Source organism: Pogoniulus pusillus, chromosome 15 (genome assembly GCF_015220805.1).
Source record: "Pogoniulus pusillus isolate bPogPus1 chromosome 15, bPogPus1.pri, whole genome shotgun sequence".
Lineage (NCBI taxonomy): Eukaryota > Metazoa > Chordata > Aves > Piciformes > Lybiidae > Pogoniulus > Pogoniulus pusillus.
Genome location: NC_087278.1, coordinates 22356474 through 22382853, shown reverse-complemented (window position 1 = coordinate 22382853; position 26380 = coordinate 22356474). Strand labels below are relative to the sequence as shown.

The 26380-nt window shown below is 50.6% G+C and overlaps 1 protein-coding gene across 1 annotated transcript in view; it reads right to left on the bottom strand.

The window, feature by feature from the left end:
- CACNA1C (calcium voltage-gated channel subunit alpha1 C) overlaps nt 1–26380 on the bottom strand; it is a 600430-nt gene that overhangs the window by 132623 nt on the left and 441427 nt on the right. Inside the window, exons 11-15 of the mRNA XM_064155731.1 lie at nt 20147–20173; nt 15749–15909; nt 14118–14343; nt 3938–4145; nt 3035–3155 (exon numbers count right to left, since the gene is read on the bottom strand). Coding sequence (XP_064011801.1) covers nt 3035–3155; nt 3938–4145; nt 14118–14343; nt 15749–15909; nt 20147–20173 — 743 coding nt within the window. The remainder of the gene's footprint in view (nt 1–3034; nt 3156–3937; nt 4146–14117; nt 14344–15748; nt 15910–20146; nt 20174–26380) is intronic.

Here is a 26380-nt window from a genome sequence, read left to right as displayed (position 1 = left end):
CCTGGCAGCCCTCAGATACTTATAAACATTTATCAAATCCCCCCTAAGTCTTCTCTTCTCCAGACTAAACAGCCCCAGGTCCCTCAGCCTCTCCTCATAAGCCATGCCCTCCAGTCCCCTCATCATCCTCGTAGTCCTTCGCTGGACCCTCTCCAGCAGATCCCTGTCCCTCTTCAACTGGGGAGCCCAAATCTGAACACAGCATTCAAGATGAGGTCTCACCAGGGCAGAGTAGAGGGAGAGGAGAAGCTCCCTTGATCTGCTGGACACACTCCTCCTAATACATCCCAGGATCCCATTGGCCTTCTTGGCCACAAGGGCAGATTGCTGTGCCATGGGGAACTTGTTATCCACCAGGACCCCCAGGTCCCTCTCCACAGGGCTGCTTTCCAGCAGATCACCTCCCAGCCTGCACTGGTGCAGTTTATTATTCCTCCCCATACAACCATAAAGCACCTGAGCTTGCCAGTTTGGGCCTATGTACTTATCATAGAATCAACCAGGTTGGAAGAGACCTCCAAGATCATCCAGTCCAACCTAGCACTTGAGTTGAACAGCATCATTGTAGCCATTCCCCCAGACATGAGCAGATTTTCAACCAGGTTGGAAGAGACCTCCAAGATCATCCAGTCCAACCTAGCACTTGAGTTGAACAGCAGCATTGTAGGCATTCCCCCAGACATGAGCAGATTTCAACCAGGTTGGAAGAGACCTCCAAGATCATGCAGTCCAACCTAGCACTTGAGTTGAACAACATCATTGTAGGCATTCCCCCAGACATGAGCAGATTTTATGAGCATTAAACAGAACACTCTCAGCATTTCTGAGGCAACCCCAATGAATCTCCTTTAACCTGGGCATTGAACTCTGCCATCCCCTAGCACAGAGTCCATGCATGGGCGAAGGGCTAGGAATCACAACTGCTCTCCTGTCAGGGTTCACATCTCCCCTTACAAATCTGAAGGTAAGATTCTTTTTGCTAATTCATTGAGAATGGGTTTTACTACACTGTGGTAACTTCTAAATAAACCCCAGTTCAAGGCTCAGTCTGGAAATAGTCATTCTTCTCCCTGGGCTCCAAGGTCTAATGGCTCCAAAGTCAGCCAGTATGTAGAGCTGGCTCACATTGTCCTCTGCAGCTCACAAGGAGATCCAAATTGTAGCTTTTTAAAGCTGTTGGGCAGACTGCCTGCCTCGACCTTCAGATAAGTGGAATTGCACCATCTCCCTCTGAAAGGAGGGCAGGAAGGTCAGCCAAAGCATCATGCAACAGGGTGTGAGAGAGCTGAATTATGAGGCAAGGCCAAAAGAGCTGGGCTGAGACTACAAGGTGGCTTTATGGAAGAACCAGCATAAAAAGAAATGCAACCTTTGACATAGGAGGGCCATTTATTAGGAAAGCATAGAATCAATCAGGTTGGAAGAGACCTCCAAGATCACCCACTCCAACCTATCACCCAGCTCTATCCTATCGATTAGAGCATGGCACTAAGTGCCTCATCCAGGCTCTTCTTGAACACCTCCAGGGATGGTGACTCCACCACCTCCCTGGGCAGCCCATTCCAATGTCAATCACTCTCTCTGAAGAGCAAATGTGGAGCAAACTGAGGTATGGAAGAGAGCTACAGCTCTGTGCTGTATGCAAATCCCCGTGGAAAGACACTCTGCAGCCTAATCATGCAATGTGTTTGTAGCTCCTGGGATGCCCTCACTTCACCTTGAAGCCAGAGGTACTTAACACCTAGAGAAGCTGGAATGTAACAGAGCAGAGGAGGTGCTGTTTGAAGAACACACAGATTGCAGTCACTGCAGTGGAACATGGTTCCTGTTAGTTCCTATGTGAATGACTACATCACCTCACACAGCACAACTAAGGCCAACATATGTTAGTCCTCCTGCAGCACTTGTGTAGAACACATTGTAGATTACACATATTTTTATTCCACATAAGGCTTGGATGAAAGCACATAGAATATATTACTGAAGAGGCTGCCCAGGGAGGTGGTGGAGGCACCATCCCTCGAGGTGTTCAAGAAAAGCCTGGATGAGGCACTCAGTGCCATGGTCTAGTTGAGTGGATAGGGCTGGGTGCTAGGTTGGCCTGGATGAGCTTGGAGGTCTCTTCCAACCTGGTTGATTCTAAGAAACTTTTCATTCTAAGAGGCAATTAAAGGGAAAACATGCAGTAAGTACAGTAGGTACACAGAGAGATTAGCTTCTGGTGGAGGCAGGAAGGAAAAACCTCTCTAGGTGAGAACTGAAGGGAATGAAAAGTAAACCCAGCAGATGTGTAAAGGTATGGACTGAAAGCCAGCATGTGGCACCAGCAAGGAGATGGCTCTTACAGCTGCCTCTTGCTACAAGAGGGACACTGAGGTTCTGAAGTGTGCCCAGAGAAGGGCAACAAGGCTGGAGAAGGTAGTGGAGCAAGGCCTGGAGCACCTGGGCTATGATGAGCTGGGGGTGTTCAGGCTGGAGAAGAGGAGGCTGAGGGCAGAGCTCATTGCTCTCCACAGCTCCCTGAAGGGAGGTTGGAGCGAGAAGGGAGCAGCCTCTGCTGCTTGGTGGCAAGGGACAGGAGCAGAGGAAGCAATTCCAAGCTGCAGCAGGGCAGGTTCAGGCTGGGTGCTAGGGAATGTTTCTTCCCAGAGAGGGTTCTCAGACCTTGGAATGTTCTGCCCATGGCAGTGCTGGAGTCCCCATTCTTGAAGGTGCTTAAGCAGCCTGTGGAGCTGGCACTTAAGGACATGGTTTAGTGTTGGCCCTTCTGTGCTGGGTGGAAGGTTGGACTGGATGAGCTTGGAGGTCTCTTCCAACCAGATGTTTTTAAGTGATTCTGACTTTGTGAAATGCTTTAGAACTAGGTAAAATTAAAACAGCTGTGTTGAACTTCTGGCAATAGGAAGCCAAAATTCAGACCCAGGGGACAAGGTAAAAGTGTGAGGCAGGAAATGCATTGTCTGCTGACATCAAGTAACAAAGGCTGGCTTTCACTTCAACCCCACTTGGAGAAAAGAGCAGCATCAAAGGATACAGTTTCCACAGATGAAGAGGATGATGAAGTAAATACAGACCAACATTCCTGGAAAAGAGGGGCCGCCATAAGCCATGATCCCATCATACATCACCGAATTCCAGTCCTCCCCAGTCAGGATCTAAATGACACATTCCCACCAATAGGGGACACAGTGTTAGAACACACAAAGAACGTGAAGCCTCCATTAACACAAAGATAGCTACTGCCCTAGAGAACACCCCCTCCCCCAGAACAGCTGCACACTCTCACTCTCTCTGTCTAGGGAACAGAAAGCAACCAAGGAGCAAACAGCACAAGGAGAATGTGCTCAATGTGCAGAACTCCCAGACATCCCCTTGAGGATGGTGGATGAGGCCAAACTGCTCTCCCAGACAGCTATGGCCAAGCCTCTCAAGCTCTGCCAGGCATTCTCCTCCCACCTACCTGTTGTTTTGGGGAAGCTGTACAACCTAGAACCCTGAAGACAGCCTTCAGCACAACCCTCCCAGCCACCTCCCTTCACCTTGCATGTGCAGTCATCATCCTGATGGTCTTGGCTGGTTGCTCCCAAAGCTGCAGCGAGCTTAAATGCCATTTGGTTCAGATATTTGCTCCCCAATACCATGGCAAGGGGAGTACAGCTGCAGGGCTGAGTTTTCTTGTGCAGGTGCTGCTCTGGGACGTGGCCTTTCTCTTGTTCTAGTCTGCTATGACCTGGTGGCCTTGTCCTCACACAGGGTCTTTAGATTTGGTTCTCCACTCTGGGAGGGTATCCCCCTGCACTGGCTGTATGCTGTGGCACCTTGCCCCCAGAACTGTTAGCCTGCAAGTCCTGCCCTCTCTGTCAGCCCCTGTGAACACAAGGTGTTGGCCCATGTAAACACAAAGTGTTGGTCCCACTGAGACCACTCTGACCCTTACCTGAAACACAGTGAGGAGGGACTGGGGGAAGTTGTCAAACGTACTCCTCCTGGTCTGCATCTCATCAAAGTTAAACTTGCCCCCAAAGAGCTGCATTCCCAGGAGTGAGAAAATGATAATGAAGAGGAAGAGCAGCAGCAACAGGGAGGCAATGGAGCGGACTGAATTCAGGAGTGAAGCCACAAGGTTACTCAGGGAGTTCCAGTATCTGGGAATAAAAAACAGAGGCAGTTAAAACTCCTTCAGCCCAAGCTGAGTGCTCATGGACTGCACAGGATATTGGTTCAGGCTGCCTTCTGCATATAAGCAGGCATTTCCAAACACCCTGTTAAGCAGTGAATCATGTGATGTGCTTCCCTAAGATAATGAGACCTACTGCAGCTAATGAGTAATTTTACTACCACACACAATTCCCTCCACCTCCTGCCCCATATGCACACCCAGAAGATTATTGCAGAGCTCTCCATCTAAGGCTCTGCAAATCTTCTATCAATATACAGTGATTAGTTCTTGCTGCTTCAGTGAGTTACATTCGAACCAACCTCATTACAACACTCACAGATGTGATGGCAGCCAGAATAGCTCACTCCAGAAGAATGGCCTGTAATAACCAGCAAGAGCAGATGGGGAAGCAGTTTGGATGCAAATACAAACTTGTCCAAAATCTGGTGTGTGAGTATGTGCTTGGGCTCACTCACACACACAAGTTGCTAAGCTTTCTGGGATGCAGAGGAACGAGGAAGACACGTAAGGACCTTTTACGCAGACCCCAAAAGAGACTCCAGAGCTACACTCAAAAAGTCCAGAGTTTCTGTTGGCCTTGGGAAAAGCACAGTGGGCATCAAACCTGCTGTACTTCCTCAGGCTGCAGAACAGTTTCCAAGTGCCTCATTCAAGAGAGAGGATGGCTAAGATCTGTTTTCCCCATGTAGTCAGGCATATGCCCACTTCAGGCTGATGTATGATGCACAGGAATCATAGAATCATAGAATCAACCAGGTTGGAAGAGACCTCCAACATCATCCAGTCCAATCTAGCACCCAGCCCTAGCCACTCAACCAGACCATGGCACTAAGTGCCTCAGCCAGGCTTTGCTTCAACACCTCCAGGGATGGTGCCTCCAGCACCTCCCTGGGCAGCCCATTCCAATGCCAATCACTCTCTCTGGCAACAACTTCCTCCTAACATGCAGCCTAGACCTCCCCTGGCACAACTTGAGACTCTGTCCCCTTGTTCTATTGCTGGTTGCCTGGGAGAAGAGGCCACCCCCCACCTGGCTGCAACCTCCCTTCAGGTAGTTGTAGACAGTAATAAGATCACCCCTGAGCCTCCTCTTCTCCAGGCTGCACATCCTCAGCTCCCTCAGCCTCTGCTCATAGGGTTCGTGTTCCAGGATCATCCTGCCCTTGTGAACCCACTTTGAAGTTCCAAGAGATGCCAGCAGCATGCTCTGCTGCAGCAGGTGAGTTTGCCACTTTAAACAGAACCAGTAAAGAATCCACCACATTGCCCATGAAGCAATACTCACTTTGGTCCTGCACCTGCTCAACCACTCCCAGTCTACTGCTTGGCTGGTCTTGACTCCTCCTCTTTGAAGCAGTTCTGAGTCTGAGAGAGCTTTCAGCCTGGGCTGAAGATTAGCTCACATCTTTCCATCACCTCATTTTGAATGCACATGGCTAGCAAGCTCCAACAGATCCCACAGGGCAGCGAGCCAGTATGCTTGCCCACAGGCTCTAAGCCTTCCTGCTGCCACCATCCCTTGGGACTTACCACCATGCTTTGACATTCCACCATGGCCAACATCTTCCACAGTCCTCTCCTAATACCCATAACACCAAACCTTTCTTTCCTCAGGAGACTGAACTTCTAGCCCTACTGAACTTTTAAGCCCTATCTGGATGTGCTCCAATTCTACATCCATACCTCAATCAATGAGATATTTATTGTTGTGCTATCAAGAGACTACTGTGATCATGGAAGTTGAATTACAGAATCAGAGCATTTTAGGGATTGGAAGAGACCTCTGGAGATCTTTGGGTCCAACCCCTCTACCAGAGCAGGACCAGGTTGCACAGGAAACCTCATCCTTCAGATTTTTCTGAAGACAGCATAGTGATTAGAGACTTAAAATCCCACTTATATTAATATAGAATCACAGAATCAACCAGGTTAGAAGAGACCTCCAAGCTCATCCAGTCCAACCTAGCACCCAGCCCTAGCCAGTCAACCAGACCATGGCACTAAGTGCCTCAGCCAGGCTTTTTCTTGAAGACCTCCAGGGATAGTGACTCCACCACCTCCCTGGGCAGACCATTCCAATGCCAATCTCTCTGCCAACAACTTCCTCCTAACATCCAGCACAGACCTCCCTTGGCACAACTGCAGACTCTGTCCCCTTGTTCTGCTGCTGCTTGTCTGGCAGAAGAGCCCAACCCCACCTGGCTACAGCCTCCCTTCAGGTAGTTGCAGACAGCAATGAGCTCTGCCCTGAGCCTCCTCTTCTGCAGGCTGCACACCCCCAGCTCCCTCAGCCTCTCCTCACAGGGCTGTGCTCCAGGCCCCTCACCAGCTTTGTCACCCTTCTCTGGACACATTCCAGCACCTCAACATCTCTCTTGAATTGAGGAGCCCAGAACTGGACACAGCACTCAAGGTGTGGCCAGACCAGTGTTGAGTGCTAGGGAAGAACATCTTCTCTCATGGAGGACAGGAATGCTTGAGCAGCCCAATCACTTTATGAAGGTTAATCTATCTGCAGAGGGATGCCACCATCTCCTCTCAAGTCCAACTACTTCATCTCTGGGGGCTGAGCTTCAAAGGAAACTGTGATGTATTCCCTTCAGCCCAGCTTCAGCACTTCAGAGGCAACTTAGAATGCTTTAAAGTTTAACTGCCAGCAAAGAGGTGAGCAGTGAAAAACAGGGTAAGGGTATGGAAGCTGTGGGCTCAGTGCCACTCAATGTGGAACACTCCAGCTAGCTTTGTGTCCCTGCTTACAGCTCACATACTGTCACACTTCAGGAGGCATGCAAAGTATCACAGTATCATCAGGGTTGGAAGAGACCTCACAGATCATCAAGTCCAACCCTTTACCACAGAGCTCAAGGCCAGACCATGGCACCAAGTGCCACGTCCAATCCTGCCTTGAACAGCTCCAGGGATGGCAACTCCACCACCTCCCCGGGCAGCCCATTCCAGTGTCCAATGACTCTCTCAGGGAAGAACTTTCTCCTCACCTCCAGCCTAAATTTCCCCTGGTGCAGCTTGAGGCTGTGTCCTCTTGTTCTGGTGCTGGCCATCTGAGAGAAGAGAGCAACCTCCTCCTGGCCACAACCACCCCTCAGGTAGTTGTAGACAGCAATAAGGTCTCCCCTGAGCCTCCTCTTCTCCAGGCTAACCAATCCCAGCTCCCTCAGCCTCTCCTCGTAGGGCTGTGCTCAAGGCCTCTCCCCAGCCTCGTTGCCCTTCTCTGGACACACTCAAGCATCTCAATGTCCTTTGACAAAAGTCAAAGGGGGGCCCAGAACTGAACACAGTACTCAAGGTGTGGTCTAACCAGTGCAGAGTACAGGGGCAGAATGACCTCCCTGCTCCTGCTGACCACACCATTCCTGATGCAGGCCAGGATGCCACTGGCTCTCTTGGCCACCTGGGCACAGATGACACAGGAAAAGGGAAAAATTAATCTCTGATGAAACCTGACTGATTTTAGCACCCTTAAACTGGACATTGACAGGATCTAGACTATCTCTCCAAGTCCTTCAGTGCCAGTCAGGACACAGGTCCTGCAGGTCTCTTTAACAGTGCCCTTAAGGGGTGTACAGCAAAGCTGCTCCATGTTTGCATAGATTCAGTGCTTTGCTGTCTCAGAGCCCACCTGCACAGACTCTTCTCAGCTCTCTATTTTGTACAAATGGCTAAACAGCTGAGATTCAGTTTCTTATGCAACTGCCAAGCTTAAAGCAATTAAAACTGAGATGACCTGGTGACAAGATTAGTGCTGGTTTTGTCTGCATCCTAAGTGCCAGCTAGAAATACAGCACCCTTAGAAATAAAAACAAACCTTCTGGGGGAGAGAAAGGAGAAAAAGGAAAAAAGGAGAGGATAAAGATGGCTTGGCTTGAGTAGAGTGTGAAAATAACAACTGTCTTATCTTGGTGTCCTAAAGCCTGACCTGAGGTCTGTCCCATCAGGTGGCTGCAGAACTAACAGGAACACCACCTCAGTGGGAGATGTGGAGTTGCTCAGTGAAACAAGGCTTTTTAGAAGGCAGGAGGTGGTGAAGCCCAGACAGAGGCAAAAAGTCTCTTACTACTTTGTCCTCTTTGGTTCATATACTACCAAGCAAACCGGTTACAATCGATCTCATGGCGCTGCTAGAGGGAATCAGAGGCTTTGGATCAGGCAGTGTAAAATGGGAGGTAGGAGATAAAGCAGTGCTGCTGCCTCAGATTCACAAGGACATAAACGTGCTTCTTAACATCTCCCACTTGCAGCTCTCAGACCCTTGAGGATGCCATTGTATGAGGCACTGCAAAACCCCAGTGAGCAGAACATGGTTTCAAAAGGGAGGAATGATGCAAAGAAGTCAAACTGTCCAACATCTCACACAAAACTCAACTGCAGGACAGGACCAGAACTTAATGTGTTCTTTGATCCTCTTCCACCTCCCCTCCATTGCCTTTAGGACACTGGCAATGACAGATGCAGAGCTTAAAACAGTAGCAACAGCTGACAGTCTCATTGTGGGAAAGCTTCCCACATTGTTCAGCCAACATAAAAGCACTTTGAAAGCAGGTACAAAAAACCCCCCCCTGTGCCCTGTCTCTCCTCCCTATGTTAATGGTGACATATGTTGTGGCAGGATTAGGCATTAAATAGAACACTTCAGCATGCTATTGCAAATAAATAGATGTATTTTCGAGTACAAAGGGCTAAATATAGGGGATTTATCAAGCAGTAAAGGATTATTTATAAAGAGAAAATCATTTGTCTTCTCACAGCAAAAGCAGACTTCCTGCACAGACTTGGGAAAATTAGGGGGGGGATGGATAAAATGAAGAGATTATATTGGCTGCTTGGCAAATGGAAAAGGCTAAATGATTCTGGAGAGCAGACATCATTTTGGAAGGAATGTTTGCTCTTGAGATTCTAAATGTGGTTTTACTAAACTGCATCTTTACTAAACTGCATCTTTCATCTGATGGAGCCTCCATTTGTTTCTGTTACAGAGGGAGCTGTATTTGGGTGGTTGGGGTGAAGGGTTTTTTTATTGGGTTTTTTTTTTTGTTGTTGATGGTTGGTTTGGTTTTGGCTTTTTGTTTGGTTTGGTTTTCCTAGAACTCTAGCATATTTATTGATGATCTGGACCAGGGGATTGAGGCCAGCATCAGTAAGTCTGCAGATGACACCAAGCTAGGAGAAGGTGTGTGGGTCTATTGGAGAGTAAGAGAGCCTTGCAGAGGGACCTGGACAGGCTGGATGGGTGGGTAGAGGCCAATAGGATGAGATTGAACAAGGTCTAGTGCAGGGTTCTGCACTTTGGCCACAATAACCTCAAGCAGTGCTACAGGCTGGGGACAGAGTGGCTGGAGGGCAGCCAGGCAGAGAGGGACCTGGGGGTACTGGTGGATAGTAGCTGAAGATGAAGCAGCAGTGTGCCCAGGTGGGCAGCAGAGCCAATGGCATCCTGGCCTGCATCAGGAACAGTGTGGCCAGCAGGACAATGGAGGTTATTCTGCCCCTGGACTCAGCACTGGTCAGACCACACCTTGAGTGCTGTGTCCAGTTCTGGGCTCTTCAATTCAAGAGAGATGTTGAGGTGCTGGAAGGTGTCCAGAGAAGGGTGACAAAGCTGGTGAGGGGCCTGGAGCACAGCCCTGTGAGAAGAGGCTGAGGGAGCTGGGGGTGTGCAGCCTGCAGAAGAGGAAGGCTCAGGGCAGACCTCATTGCTGTCTGCAGCTGCCTGAAGAGAGGCTGTAGCCAGGTGGGGTTGGGCTCTTCTCCCAGGCAGGCATCAACAGAACAAGAGGACACAGCCTCAAGTCGTTCTTGGGGAGATGTAGGCTGGATGTGAGGAGGAAGTTGTTGCCAGAGAGAGTGATTGGCATTGGAATGGGCTGCCCAGGGAGGTGGTGGAGTCACCATCCCTGGAGGTGTTCGAACAAAGCCTGAATGAAGCACTTAGTGCCATGGTCTGGTTGATTGGCTGGGGCTGGGTGCTAGGCTGGACTTGATGAGCTTGGAGGTCTCTTCCAACCTGGTTAATTCTATGATTCTATGATCTTGATTCACCCAGAATTTGTTTGTGCTTGGTGCTGGCCATGGAATATCCATATGAATATACATAGGTTAGGCTACCTACTGATAAACTCTCAAGGCAATTTTCCTGCTTTGTGCCTTCTCACTGCCCTTGTTTATCACTATTTGTGTCTCCATTCTAGGTCTCCATGACACTGCTCATGAATATATTTGACACAAAGCACTAAGCTGTCATCCCTCTTACCCTTCCCAGCTTTCTGTATTATCACTGCACTCATTGATTGCATTCCACCTGTATTGATAATGTTGCCAATAAATCATCACTGCATTTAGAGCTGAGTGAATAACAGAAAGGAGAAGTATTTTACTGGCAAACATCAGAGGTAAATGCTTTAATGCAAGAATATTACCTCCTGCAGCAAGACATGAATGGGCCTAAAATGCTGCTTGCTTGTGCAAGGTTTTTTACACCTGAGGGTGAATTTCACCCATGGAGGGGAAAAAAAATCACAAAGAAAACCCCCAGATAAATCTGAGACTGCAGCAAACTACTTGCCAGTATTTCAGGAACAGGGAAGAAGGCAAAATGCAATTAATACATTATTCAGTATGAGTTATGCCTCAGCTCTGTTCTTTATGCATAGCCCCATGTAGAAATGGCAGGAGATGCATTCCAGGTAATGTCTGCTTCCATGCAAAATCCTGCCTGACACACCTGGTGGCCTTCTATGACCAGGTCACAACATTAATAGATGAGAGGTGAGCAACTGATGGCATTTACCTGCACCTGAGCAAGGCCTCTGACACTATCTTGCACCACATCCTGGTCTCCAAGCTGGTGACACATGGGTGTGATGGGTGGAGCACGAGGTGGATAAAGAACTGGCTTGGTGGCCATATCCAAAGAGTGGCTGTCAATGGCTCCATGGCCAAGTGGAGGCCAGTGACAAGTGGAGTCCCTCAGGGATCAGTCCTGGGACCAGTCTTGTTCAACAGCTTTGTGGGTGCCATGGACAGAGGCATTGAGTGCAGCCTCAGCAAGTTTGCTGACTACACCAAGCTGTGTGGTACAGCAGCCAGGCTGGAGGGCAGGGATCCATCCAGAGGGAACTGGACAGGCTGCAGAGGTGGGCACAAGCCAGCCTCAGGAGGTTCAACAAGACCAAGTGCAATGTCCTGCATGTGGGTCAAGGCAATGCCAAGCACAAATCCAGGCTGGGCAGTGAGTGGCTGAAGAGCAGCCCTGAGGAGAGGAACTTGGGAGTGCTGCTGGATGAGAAGCTCAACAGGAGCCAGCAGTGTGCACTTGCAGCACAGAAAGCCAACCAGAGCCTGAGCTGCAGCAGGAGAAGTGTGGCCAGCAGGTCGAGGGAGGTGATTCTCCCCCTCTACTCTGCTGTGCTGAGAGCCAACCTGGAGTACTGCATCCAGTTCTGGAGCACCTATGACAAGAGGGATGTGGAGATGCTGGAGTGTGTCCAGAGCAGGGCCAGGAGGATGCTCAGAGGGCTGCAGCAGCTCTGCTGTGAGCACAGACTGAAAGAGTTGGGGCTGTGCAGGCTGGAGAAGAGGAGGCTCCCAGGTGACCTTCTTGTGGCCTTCAAGGATTTGAAGGAGGCCTATAAAAAAGCTGGGGAGGGACTTTTTAGGCTGTGAGGGAGTGACAGGACTGGGGGGAATGGAGCAAAGCTGGAGGTGGGGAGAGTCAGAGTGGAGGTGAGGAGGAAGTTGTTGAGCATGAGAGTGGTGAGAGGCTGGAATGGGTTGCCCAGGGAGGTGGTTGAGGCCCCATGGCTGGAGGTGTTTAAGGCCAGGCTGGCTGAGGCTGTGTGCAGCCTGCTCTAGGGTAGGGTGTCCCTGGGCATAGCAGGGGGGTTGGAACTGGCTGATCCTTGTGGTGCCTTCCAACCCTGCCTGATTCTGTGCTTCTGTGACAAGTGTGTTTTATTTCTGCTGCAGAATGAAGGTGAACATAACCAGTCCTGCAGGCAGCTGGTGCCAACATTACACCTCTGCCAGAAACTTCAGGACTGTTTGAATACTCCAATAGCTCAAGCTTCCCAAAGCATGAATGCTGTCCTCTCTCTCTCTCTCTGAGCATCATCAGCACTCCCAGAGCATTCTCTCAGCTAGATTGTGTGTTTTGTGTAGGAGGGAAGAAATCTCTTGGAAAAACAATGACCTCTCCAGGATGCTATGCTGCAGCTCATGCTTTTATAGCTCCTGCTATGCTGCCCTGGGTCTGGCTGATTACCCAATGCACCAAACAGCTACTGCTTTCCTCCAAAAGCAGGCCAGGCACTCAGTCAGGATGGCTTTCAGCCCCAAAGATCCATCCAAACCAGTTACCAGAGCAGAAAGCCTCCCTACTTTTGAGAGGGCAAAGATAACTTTCTTGTTAGCTGGAACATTTTTTTCCTTCTTCAGTGCTCCCAAATCAGAACTGATCACTTTTGTTTTCTTTTTTAATAGTGATAGGCTTGCTTTGGCCTCTCTCTCTCTCCCTCTGAGACTGCAAACTGATTTTCTGCCTCTGCCATCTGACCCTGAACAACAACCTCCCTGCCAGAGAAGCTTTGAGACTAAATCTTGTACGATGCACAACTCCAAGCCTGTTGGCTCTTTTAGCTTCTCAACCCTGTCATCTTGGCTGCCTTCTAGTCATGGGCTTGTTTTGCCTGGGTGCTGTGGTGTTTATCTTAAATTTTAGAGAGATTTCCTTGGGAAGAGTTCATAGCAATTCTAGAGACATCTTCATAAATGAATTTGCAGAAAACACTCTCTTCCACCACCTCAGTTGAGATTCTCACAGGCTCACAGCATGTTAGGGGTTGGAGGAGATCATCCTGTCACAGAATCACAGAATCAACCAGGTTGGAAGAGAACTCCAAGCTCATCCAGTCCAACCTAGCACCCAGCCCTAGCCAGTCAACCAGACCATGGCACTAAGTGCCTCAGCCAGGCTTTTCTTCAACACCTCCAGGGATGGTGCCTCCACCTCCCTGGGCAGCCCATTCCAATGCCAATCACTCTCTCTGACAACAACTTCCTCCTAACATCCAGCACAGACCTCCCCTGGCACAACTTGAGACTCTGTCCCCTTGTTCTGCTGCTGCTTGCCTGGCAGAAGAGCCCAACCCCACCTGGCTACAGCCTCCCTTCAGGTAGTTGCAGACAGCAATGAGGTCTGCCCTGAGCCTCCTCTTCTTCAAGCTCACAGGGCTGTGCTCCAGGCCCCTCACCAGCCTTGCTGCCCTTCTCTGGACACCTTCCAGTACCTCAACATCTCTCTTGAATTGAGGAGCCCAGAACTGGACACAGTACTCAAGGTGTGGCCTGACAGGGGCAGAATAACCTCCCTTGTCCTGCTGGCCACACTGCTCCTGATGCAGGCCAGGATGCAGGCCATCCTCTCTTGGCCACCTGGGCACACTGCTGGCTCATGTTCAGGCGGGTATCAATCAGCACCCCCAGATCCCTCTCAGTCTGGCTGCTCTCCAGCCACTCTGACCCCAGCCTGTATCTCTGCATGGGTTTGTTGTGGCCAAAGTGCAGCACCCTGCACTTGGAGCTATTGAACCCCATCCCATTGGACTCTGCCCATCTGTCCAGGCGGTCAAGGTCCCGCTGCAGAGCCCTTCTGCCCTCCAACCCAGCCACATCTGCCCCCAGCTTAGTGTCATCTGCAAACTTGCTGATGACTGACTCCATGCCCTCATCCAGATCATCTATGAAGATGCTAAAGAGGATGGGGCCCAGCACTGATCCCTGAGGGACACCACTAGTGACAGCTGCCAGCTGGATGTGGCTCCATTCACCACCACTCTCTGGGCTCGGCCCTCCAGCCAGTTCCTAACCCAGACGCTATGCCTTGAGCAGTAGCCCCCCCTTCCTCCTGGCAGAAGCAGGAGGGTACCTTGTGATCTTAAATATCCTGAGGAGCCGGACGCAGCGCAGCACCGAGATGCCCAGCGGCGACATGATCTTCGTCTCCACCAGGATCGTCTCCAGGATCCCTCCACACACGATGAAACAGTCGAAGCGGTTGAAGAGGGACACAAAGTAGGCCTGCAGACCAAGGCTGTACATCTTCAGCAGCATCTCTGCCGTGAAAAGAGCTAGCAGCACCTTGTTGGCAGTGTCTCATGAAAGGCAAACAGCAACAGGTTAATGAAACTTAGCCAGAAGGGCTCCACCGGGAACCACCAATCCTTGCCAGTCAGAGCCCCCTTCTGGGGAGGTCAGCTTCGTGTGAGCTGGTTTCAAAGAGTGGGCATCTCACCCACAGAGATGCTCACAGCAGTCCTTGCACATACACCTGGGCTGCATTACACAGCCACACGACCTCTGTGGCAGGGGCACAACTCCCACCGCACTTATCAGCTGCAGGTGAGAGGCAGAACAGAAGAGCTGCTCTGCTGCCTACTGTTGCTTAATTAAGCCTTTCAGCTGCTCTCACCTCAAGTGAGGATTCAACTGCTCTGCAGACTGAAGAACCTTCCAAATCACTCCTCTTCACCTCCCCAATCATAGAATCATAGAATCATAGAATCAACCAGGTTGGAAGAGACCTCCAACATCATCCAGTCCAACCTAGCACCCAGCCCTAGCCAGTCATCTGGACCATGGCACTAAGTGCCTCAGCCAGGCTTGGCTTCAACACCTCCAGGGACGGTGCCTCCACCACCTCCCTGGGCAGCCCATTCCAATGCCAATCACTCTCTCTGGGAAGAACTTCTTCCTAATATCCAGCCTAGACCTACCCTGGCACAACTTGAGACTGTGTCCCCTTGTTCTATTGCTGGTTGCCTGGGAGAAGAGGCCACCCCCCACCTGGCTACAATGCCCCTTCAGGTAGTTGTAGACAGTAATAAGATCACCCCTGAGCCTCCTCTTCTCCAGGCTAAACAACCCCAGCTCCCTCAACCTCTCTTCATAGGATTTGTGCTCCAGGCCCCTCACCAGCTTTGTTGCCCTTCTCTGGACACCTTCCAGCACCTCAACATCCCTCTTGAATTGAGGGGCCCAGAACTGGACACAGCACTCAAGGTGTGGTCTGACCAGTGCTGAGTACAGGGGCAGAATAACCTCCCTTGTCCTACTGGCCACACTGTTCCTGATGCAGGCCAGGATGCCATTGGCTCTCTTGGCCACCTGGGCACACTGCTGCCTCATCTTCAGCTTACTGTCTATCAGTACCCCCAGGTCCCTTTCCTCCTGGCTGCTCTCCAGCCACTCCAGGGGAGACTTTGGACAACCTGTAGCTCCCCGTAGGCACCCATAAATCCAGTCGCTGCAGCTCCAGCCGCATCCAGGAGTTGATGCAGCTCCAGCATCATCTCCTCATCTCAGCTACACAGTGCCTGGGCTGGAAATGAGGAACTGAATGTTTTCTTTGCCATTGCAGGCAGATATTTTGTGGGATTAAGACACTCCACAGACAGAGCACTGTTTGGAGCTGCCTATGGTCCTTCCGCACCACCTCCTCCCTCAGCCCTCTTTCTTGACAGCAACCACAATAAAGTGAGCCCTCAGCCCTCTCCTCACCTTGGACCTCCGTGAGCCAGTCAGGCTGGTTGTAGTGTTCAGAGGCAATAGTAAGGGTGTTGAGAAACACGAGGAAGATGACCAACCAGTAGAAGACATTGGACTTGACAGCGGCACGGCACTTTCTCCTGCAGAACCGATTCCACCGGCGCCAGTAGCGACTGGAAAGATGGGAAAAGAAGAAGTTCCTTTCAGCTGGAGAATCCTTAGGCTACTGCAAATCTTTGTCCAGAGAGATGCTAGTTTTGATTTATTATGCAAGAGCAGTAGGGAATAATTTTAAAGTTCATTTTCAGTCTCTCAGTCTCAGCTGAGTCAACAGTTGTCATAGCATCTTAGAATCAATCAGGCTGGAAGAGAACTCCAAGATCATTCAATCCAACCTAGCACCCAGCCCTGGGCAGTCAACCCGATCATGGCACTAAGTGCCTCAGCCAGGCTTTGCTTCAACACCTCCAGGGATGGAGACTCCACCACCTCCCTGGGCAGCCCATTCCAATGCCAATCACTCTCTCTGACAACAACTTCCTCCTAACATCCAGCCTATACTTTCCCCACCACAGATTGAGACTGTGTCCCCTTGTTCTGTTGCTGCTTGCCTGGCAGAAGAGGCCAACCCCCACCTGGCTACATCCTCCCTTCAGGGAGTTGTAGACAGCAATAAGGTCCCCCCTGAGCCTCCTCTTCTCTAGGCTGCACACCCCCAGCTCCCTCAGCCTCTCCTCACAGGGCTGTGCTCCAAGCCCCTCACCAGCTTTGTTGCCCTTCTCTGGACACCTTCCAGCACCTCAACATCTCTCCTTTAGCTGTAAGAACAAAGTTAGTCCTACGCTGATTTTGCAACCTTTAGGGGTGAATAAACCTCTTGAGCATTGTCCTGATCTGATTAAGACATCTCTCACAGCTACCCTGAGAGTATTTTTCAGCCCAAGTAGCACAAAAATAATGACTATTGTTGTATTTAATGCTTGTGGCCCTGCAGTGGAACCTCGCCTAAGCTCAGGATAGTAGCTGAAAAGGTACTCACTATATACCATGGACCTTTGAAGGAAGTCTTTGGAGAGGTGAGGTCAGACAAAATCCAACACTCAGCAATGTTTTCATAGAATTTCATAGACTCACCCAGGTTGGAAGAGACCTCCAAGCTCAGCCAGTCCAACCTAGTACCCAGCCCTAGCCAATCAACCAGACCATGGCACTAAGTGCCTCATCCAGGCTTTGCTTCAACACCTCCAGGGATGGTGACTCCACCACCTCCCTGGGCAGCCCATTCCAATGCCAATCACTCTCTCTGACAACAACTTCCTCCTAACATCCAGCCTAGACCTCCCCTGGCACAACTTGAGACTGTGTCCCCTTGTTCTGTTGCTGGTTGTCTGGGAGAAGAGACCAACTCCCACCTGGCAACAGCCTCCCTTCAAGCCCAACACAAGGGCTAACTCTGAAGAGAAACTCAAGACCTCAGGGAACCTCAGCATTTCACCTTCATGCCTGATACTAAGGATACCATTTGCTAATCAGTAGACCTTTTGAAAGTTTGCCTTCCACGAACACATCCCCTTGTGTCACTGATTTCTGAGGGTAATTACTAACCACAGAAGATATTTAAAGCTAATTACACACCTCCTACTCTTCAGAATTTAACTTGCATAGCAACCAGTTTCCAGGCAACACTTGCCACTGTATAATAAATCTAATAGTTTTATATAGATATTGGATACTCAGAATCATAGAATCAATCAGGTTGGAAGAGACCTCCAAGATCATCCAGTCCAACCTAGCATCCAGCCCTAGCCAGTCAACCAGACCATGGCACTAAGTGCCTCAGCCAGGCTTTTCTTCAACACCTCCAGAGACAGTGACTCCACCACCTCCCTGGGCAGCCCATTCCAATGCCAATCACTCTCTCTGACAACAACTTCCTCCTAACATCCAGCCTAGACCTCCCCTGACACAACTTCACACTGTGTCCCCTTGTTCTATTGGTGGGTGCCTGGGAGAAGAGACCAACCCCACCTGGCTACAGCCTCCCTTCAGGTAGTTGTAGACAGCAATGAGGTCTGCCCTGAGCCTCCTCTTCTGCAGGCTGCACACCCCCAGCTCCCTCAGCCTCTCCTCACAGGGCTGTGCTCCAGGCCCCTCACCAGCTTCGTTGCCCTTCTCTGGACACCTTCCAGCACCTCAACATCTCTCTTGAATTGAGGAGCCCAGAACTGGACACAGCACTCAAGGTGTGGCCTGAGCAGTGCTGAGTACAGGGGCAGAATAACCTCCCTTGTCCTATTGGCCACACTGCTCCTCAGCCAGGCCAGGATGCCATTGGCTCTCTTGGCCACCTGGGAACACTGATGCCTCATGTTTAGCTACCATCTATCAGTGCCCCCAGGTCACTTTCCTCCTGTCTGTTTCCAGCCACTCTGTCCCCAGCCTGTAGCACTGCTTGGGGTTGTTGTGGCCAAAGTGCAGAACCCTGCACTTGGCCTTGTTCAGTCTCATCCCATTGGCCTCTGCCCACCCATCCAGCCTGCCCAGGTCCCTCTGCAGGGCTCTCCTACCTTCCAACAGATCAACATCTGCCTATGTGCCTCTAAAGAAATGCACATGGACCCAACACCCCAGGAAGAAAGACATTTTCTTGGCTAACATTCTCTGCTGTATTATTGCCAGTGATTAACCATGGCCTTGCTTGAGGTCAGGGTTCAGCAGCTACACAAACTAAAGCCAGGCAATGTGAGCATTGCACACTGGTCCAGAACTCTGCAGCAACATTTAAAGAGGCCACCAAACCCAGACTAGGGTAGCTATGCAATTTATGAAGGCACCCAGTCTAGCTAGCACCAACAGGGTCGTGTGCTTTGCAGAGGATGTGGGACAAGAAATGACCTGTCCAACTCTCCAAGTGGGCACAACAACACTTAGATGCTACTACTGTGATTAAATCAGTAGCAACTCCACACACTTTGGTCTGTACTTGTGCAGAGTGGTGCACATCTGTGAGAATGGCCAGGACCTTTCTTTGGTGTGCTTACACCTACAGAGAAATAAACCCACAGGCTGTAGGAACGTATGCAGCTCTGCACAGGGATGCAAATGGGCAGCACACACACATAGGTGCATGCCTTGATTTACATTGCTGCTCATCATGTAGGGAAGATGAAGAACAGAGGTGCTCACTTGCTCCAGGTATTTCATAGAATCATAGAATCAACCAGGTTGGAAGAGATCTCCAAGCTCAGCCAGTCCAACCTAGCACCCAGCTCTATCCTATTGATTAGACCATGGCACTAAGTGCCTCATTCAGGCTCTTCTTGAACACCTCCAGGGATGGTGACTCCACCACCTCCCTGGGCAGCCCATTCCAATGGCAATCACTCTCTCTGAAGAGCAAATGTGGAGCAAACTGAAGTATGGAAGAGAACTACAGCTCTGTGCTGTATGCAAATCCCCGTGGAAAGACACTCTGCAGCCTAATCATGCAATGTGTTTGTAGCTCCTGGGATGCTCTCACTTCACCTTGAAGCCAGAGGTACTTAACACCTAGAGAAGCTGGAATGTAACAGAGCAGAGGAGGTGCTGTTTGAAGAACACACAGATTGCAGTCACTGCAGTCATCTAGACCATGGCACCAAGTGCCTCATCCAGGCTTTGCTTCAACACCTCCAGGGATGGTGACTCCACCACCTCCCTGGGCAGCCCATTCCAATGCCAATCACTCTCTCTGACAACAACTTCCTCCTAACTTCCAGCCTAGACCTCCCCTGGCATAACTTGAGACTGTGTCCTCTTGCTCTATTTCAAACCTTAATGCTTTAATTTACAAAGCTGGTTTTGAATGCAAAGATATGGAGGCAGTTGGACTCCTCCTCAGCAGCTAGAAATGGACTGGGACCTCGACAACCAAACTGCATGACTTTGGGCAGCCTTCCCAAGGGAAATCCACAAATGAACACCTGGGGACCACTTCACCTTTTTCAAAAGCTTTTAAGTGACCAGACAAAGAAATGCCACCAGAAAGAGCTCTGCATAGGCCATGGTGAAAGAGAGAACTGCACAAATAAGCAGCAAAACTCAGCAGCAGAAAGAATTACAATCAAGCAAAGCAGAGCGATGCAACAGAGTGCAGCAAAGAGAACTTTGAGCTGATGAGGTTGATGCTGATAAGCATCAGTTAAGTACTTGCCAGTGAAATGCTGTCAGTAGTCCCTGGGCCTTATTTTATTATGAAACCAAGAAAAAGCTTCTTGATTTTTGGTAGATGAAGGACTAAAATCTGACACATTTGGTAGCACCTCTCAGAACTACCACTGCATCCCACCCATGATGCAGGAGTAAACCACCTCACAAAGCAGGGAACAAAGGCAGTGGCAAGGAAGCAAAGCAGAAAACAGTTTTACTTACCTGAACTTTGATTTGGAGATCCGATGCCTGCAAGACAAAAATTGCCATTAAATTCTCTTGAGGCTGTCCCATACCTCCCAGGCTTATATGAAAATCACAAGAGAGAGAAATAAAGTGAAGCTCAATTAAGCTTTTTTAAGGGATGCTGTTTCCCTCTTGCATCCCTTGCAAGTCAACAGAGGCACTGTGCATGGCTACAACTCCCCAACACACAAACCTTGGCTCTTGGTGAAGTCACGAAGCAGGAGTCATGCCACGATGGGATTCTACCACCTACAGATAGCAGTGAACCAGCTTTGTGCTTGGCTAAAAGGCTGGCCTCATGCTAGGAGCACTCTACATCTGCTACCCAATTTATGCCTCAAGCATTTTATAGTCACTAGGACTTGTCTTACATTAAAATATGTATGATGAGACAGACAGAGTTGTTGCTTTCACACATCACCTGGCACTTCAGGATACATAAGCACATTATGAAACCATGTACAAAATAAGGTCTGCTTTTTCATCCAGCAATTAAAGGAAAAACAGTGCATGGGGGATGCTTTAGATACTGACACTTATCTTTCCTATCACAGAATCAACCAGGTTGGAAGAGACCTCCAAAATCATGCAGTCCAACCTAGCACCCAGCCCTAGCCAGTCAACCAGACCATGGCACTGAGTGCCTCATCCAGGCTTTTCTTGAACATCTCCAGGGTTGGCGACTCCACCACCTCCCTGGGCAGCCCATTCCAATGCCAATCACTGTCTCTGTGAAGACCTTCCTCCTACCATCCAGCCTAGACCTCCCCCAGACCTGGGGGTGCTGGTAGATAGTAGCTGAACATGAGCCAGCAGTGTGCCCAGGTGGCTGCAAACCATTTATTCCAAGATGCCTTCAAGGATACTTCAAGGGTTATGGTAGATAATAGCTGAACATGAGCCAGCAGTGTATCCAGGTGGCCAAGAGAGCCAATGGCATCCTGGCCTGGCTCAGGAACAGTGTGGCCAGCAGGACAAGGGAGGTTATTCTGCCCCTGTACTCAGCATTGGTCAGGCCACACCTTGAGTGCTGTGTCCAGTTCTGGGCTACAGGGGTAGTCCCTCCCAGTGTTTAATTCCCCTTTCCATCAGGAAGTGCTTTCTAACATCCAACCTAAACCTCCCCTGGCACAGCTTCAGGCCATGCCCTCTCATTCTGGCACAAGTTTCCTGGGAGCAGAGCCTGACCCCCATCTGACTACAACTTCCCTTCAGGTAGCTGTAGAGAGTGCTAAGGTCTCCCCTGAGTCTCCTCTCCTCCACGCTGAACACCCCCAGCTCCTTCAGCCTCTCCTCAGCAGCCTTCCCCTCCAGCCCCCTCCCCAGTCTCATTGCTCTCCTCTGGCCCCACTCCAGCCCCTCAATGTCTCTCTGGCAGTGAGTGCCCAGAGCTGCACACAGTGCTCGAGGTGAGGCCTGCCCAGTGCCAGCACAGGGCAGAGTGACAGCCCTGGTCCTGCTGGCCACACTGCTCCTGATACAGACCAAGATGCTACTGGCCTTCTGTGCCAGCTGGGCACACTGCTGGCTCATGCCCAGCTGCTTCACTAAGCACTACCAGGTCCCTCTCTGCCAGGCTGCTCCCCAGCCACTCATCCCCCAGTCTGTAGCTGCATGGGGTTAGTGTGGCCAAAGTGTAGGAGCCTGCACTTGGCCTTGTTAAAACTTATCCCATTGACCTCAGCCATCCCCCTCAGCCTGGCCAGACCTCTTTGAAGTGCCTTCCTACCTTGCAGCAGATCCACACTGCCCCCAGCTCAGTGTCATCACCACCTTACTAATGGTAGACACGTCCTGTAAGGCTTCTCTGTCTTTGGTATGTAGACAAGGGCAGAGAGAGAACTAAAGCTATGTGGGAGCACTGACATGAGCCAGAGGTGATTTCAAAGGCTGCAAAATCCACTGCCAATAACACAGGAATAAGAATCTGGGGAGTGACTACCAACAAGATCTTTCTGCTGGGTTGATGCACTCCATAAGGTTCCCTCTACGATAGGAAAGTGATTCATTGTCGACAAGAGGCAGCAGAGGTCTTCCTGTAGTGGCTTAAAGATGGATTCACTGCTGGCAGACATGGAACAAAGCACTTCTCAAAGCACACCACACCACTTTGTGCAGCAGTCTCCAAAGCAATCATGTCACAGAATCGTAGAATCAGCCAGGTTGGAAGAGACCTCCAAGCTCATCCAGTCCAACCTAGCACCCAGCCCTAGCCAATCAACCAGACCATGGCACTAAGTGCCCCAGCCAGGCTTGGCTTCAACACCTCCAGGGATGGTGCCTCCACCACCTCCCTGGGCAGCCCATTCCAATGCCAATCACTCTCTCTGCCAACAACTTCCTCCTAACATCCAGCCTAGACCTCCCCTGACACAACTTCACACTGTGTCCCCTTGTTCTGTTGCTGCTTGCCTGGCAGAAGAGCCCAACCCCACCTGGCTACAGCCTCCCTTCAGGTAGTTGCAGACAGCAATGAGCTCTGCCCTGAGCCTCCTCTTCTGCAGGCTGCACACCCCCAGCTCCCTCAGCCTCTCCTCACAGGGCTGTGCTCCAGACCCCTCACCAGCTTTGTCACCCTTCTCTGGACACCTTCCAGCACCTCAACATCTCTCTTGAATTGAGGAGCCCAGAACTGGACACAGTCCAGCTGACACGTCGCTGTTGGAGGCCATCAGTCACTGACAGGTAATCAGCCATGGGGCAGTGTCCTTATGGGGAAGAGGCTTTAGTGCTAGGAATGTTTCAGCCAGCAGATGAGCCAAGCAAAAAACCAACCAAACAAAAGAAGCCTCTTTGCACTAAGCACATCGTCCCTGTTGTGGCACAGGCAGCCTGTCTAAGCCACATGCTAGGCGGCTGTGTGGTCACACACCCAGGCAAGAACACTCTTGATGAAGAATCATAGAACCAACCAGGTTGGAAGAGACCTCCAAGCTCTTCCAGTCCAACCTAGCACCCAGCCTTCTGCTGCATGGCTTTTCATGGCATCACCTAATCATAGAATCAACCAGGTTGGAAGAGACCTCCAAGCTCATCCTGTCCAACCTAGCACCCATCCTTCTGCTGCATGGCTTTCCATGGCACCACCTAATCTAAGAATCAACCAGATTGGAAGAGACCTCCAAGCTCTTCCAGTCCAACCTAGCACCCAGCCTTCTGCTGCATGGCTTTTCATGGCATCACCTAATCATAGAATCAACCAGGTTGGAAGAGACCTCCAAGCTCATCCTGTCCAACCTAGCACCCATCCTTCTGCTGCATGGCTTTCCATGGCACCACCTAATCTAAGAATCAACCAGGTTGGAAGAGACTTCCAAGCTCTTCCAGTCCAACCTAGCACCCAGCCCTGTCCAATCAACCAGACCATGGCACTAAGTGCCTCATCCAGGCTTTGCTTGCACACCTCCAGGGACGGTGACTCCACCATCTCCCTGGGCACTGGGTGAACAGAATGCTAAACTATGCTGCAGGGACAGAGCTATAAGGAGGACAAGGAGTGAAGCACCTGCAAAGCACATCCTTAATGTTAAAGCTATCCCAGCCTGACACTCAGAATTCCTTCTTTACAAGTGCCACTTGCAAACTGTAATGAATCAGGTTTACAGGCAGCTCAGGCACAGAGAAAGAAAAAGAGGAGACAAAGAAAATCACTCTGAAGGAGAAAGCTGAGCACTGAAAAGGAGGTGCTGAGGACTTCCATAAGAAAAGATTGATAGGGGGGAAAAAAATAAAGAGATCAAGAGAGATGTCCTGGGAGACTTGTCTGGTGAGAGGGAAAGCACAGGGAGTGTGAATTCCTCTGGTGACCTCTCTGGTGATGGTTTCCCAGTAAGGGAGGTGTGTGGCACTGAAGGAATCTTGTATTGATTTAAGCAAAAGAGATGTGGCAGGTGTAGTATTCACCATGCATCCCATCAGTAGGTCTTAGGAGCATTAGAAGCAGCAGCTAAGCGTGTTCAGTGCAGCTACCCTCCCCCTGCTGCCTTGCCTCACTGCTACAGCAGGAGGCTTTAGCACTTCTGGCTGTGCTGTATGTTTAGATCACAGTATCACAGTATCACCAAGGTTGGAAGAGACCTCACAGATCATCAAGTCCAACCCTTTACCACAGAGCTCAAGGCCAGACCATGGCACCAAGTGCCACGTCCAGTCCTGCCTTGAACAGCTCCAGGGACGGCGACTCCACCACCTCCCCGGGCAGCCCATTCCAGTGTCCAATGACTCTCTCAGGGAAGAACTTTCTCCTCACCTCCAGCCTAAATTTCCCCTGGCACAGCCTGAGGCTGTGTCCTCTCGTTCTGGTGCTGGCCACCTGAGAGAAGAGAGCAACCTCCTCCTGGCCACAACCACCCCTCAGGTAGTTGTAGACAGCAATAAGGTCACCCCTGAGCCTCCTCTTCTCCAGGCTAACCAATCCCAGCTCCCTCAGCCTCTCCTCGTAGGGCTGTGCTCAAGGCCTCTCCCCAGCCTCGTTGCCCTTCTCTGGACACACTCAAGCATCTCAATGTCCCTCCTAAACTGGGGGGCCCAGAACTGAACACAGCACTCAAGGTGAGGTCTAACCAGTGCAGAGTACAGGGGCAGAATGACCTCCCTGCTCCTGCTGGCCACACCATTCCTGATGCAGGCCAGGATGCCACTGGCTCTCTTGGCCACCTGGGCACATTGCTGGCTCATGTTCAGGCAGGTATCAATCAGCACCCCCAGATCCCTCTCTGTCTGCCTGTTCTCCAGCCACTCTGACCCCAGCCTGTATCTCTGCATGGGGTTGTTGTGGCCAAAGTGCAGCACCCTGCACTTGGAGCTATTGAATGCCATCCCCTTGGACTCTGCCCATCTGTGCAGGCAGTCAAGGTCCCGCTGCAGAGCCCTTCTGCCCTCCAACCCAGCCACATCTGCCCCCAGCTTGGTGTCATCTGCAAACTTGCTGACAAGGACAAGGGAGGAGGAAGAGACTTCTACTTGGAGGCAGAATCCAAGAGTGAGATGGACTTTTGGAAACACAAATAGCCAATTTTGGACATATCATGCCTGAATCTGAAAGAGAAGTTTCAAATGACCCTTGTGATGGAGAAGCTTTTGCCTGTCAGAAGCAGGGTGAATGACTCCATATTAAAAATGCTTTCTGATGTCGCTTGAGGCTGCCAAATAGGCTGGATTTGGGGTCTTGCTATAGCCTCCAAAGTGGCATTTCACAGGATGTTAGGGGTTGGAAGGGACCCAAGGAGATCATCAAGTCCAATCCCCCTGCCAGAGCAGTGCCATAAGAAAATGAAGCTGGTTTGCTACTGGAGGCTGGGAAAACAGACAGGCCAGCACTCCAGTGATCAGTGGATGATCTTGCTGTCTCTGTGGCAAACTAGAGGCAAGGCCTGTCACAGAATCCAAAGCAGGAAGACAATTCCTTCTCCACAAGGGCATGCTGTTGTCCTTTAGACACACAGCTAGAGCTGGCTCTGAATACCAAAAGCACCTTGCTCACAATCAGCTGGGGAGCAGCAGCTGAGGCTGACACATAAGGGTCAATCCTCTGTGTTCTTCTACTGCAGTCAGCAGTGGTTTCAGAGCTCTTGGCAGACTTTTTTTGCCACTGCTCCTAATGCAGTGGAACCTTTGGTCCTCAAAGAAGGGAGTTATCTTGGCTGTTATGAGGCTGTGGCCAGCCTGATCTAGGGTGGGGTGTCCCCTGCCCATGGCAGGGGGTTGGAACAAGATGATCCTTGTGGTCCCTTCCAACCCTGACTCATTCTATGATCTTCTCATTAGCTGAAAGCCAGCAGCAGCCATAGTGAACCTGGAAGCAAACTGACTCTTTGGCCTTTACCACTGGCTCCTGAGCTGACTACTGCAGGAACTACATAGGAACTATTTTTCCCAGACAGAGAAGCACCAAGGAAAGATCACAGAATCAGCCAGGTTGGAAGAGATCTCCAACATCATCCAGTCCAACCTAGCACCCAGCCCTAGCCAATCAACCAGACCATGGCACTAAGTGCCTCATCCAGGCTTTGCTTCAACACCTCCAGGCACAGTGACTCCACCACCTCCCTGGGCAGCCCATTCCAATGCCAATCACTCTCTCTGACAACAACTTCCTCCTAACATCCAGCCTAGACCTCCCCTGGAACAACTTTGGACTGTGTCCCCTTGTTCTGTTGCTGGTTGTCCAGGAGAAGAGCCCAACCCCAGCTGGCTACAGCCTCCCTTCAG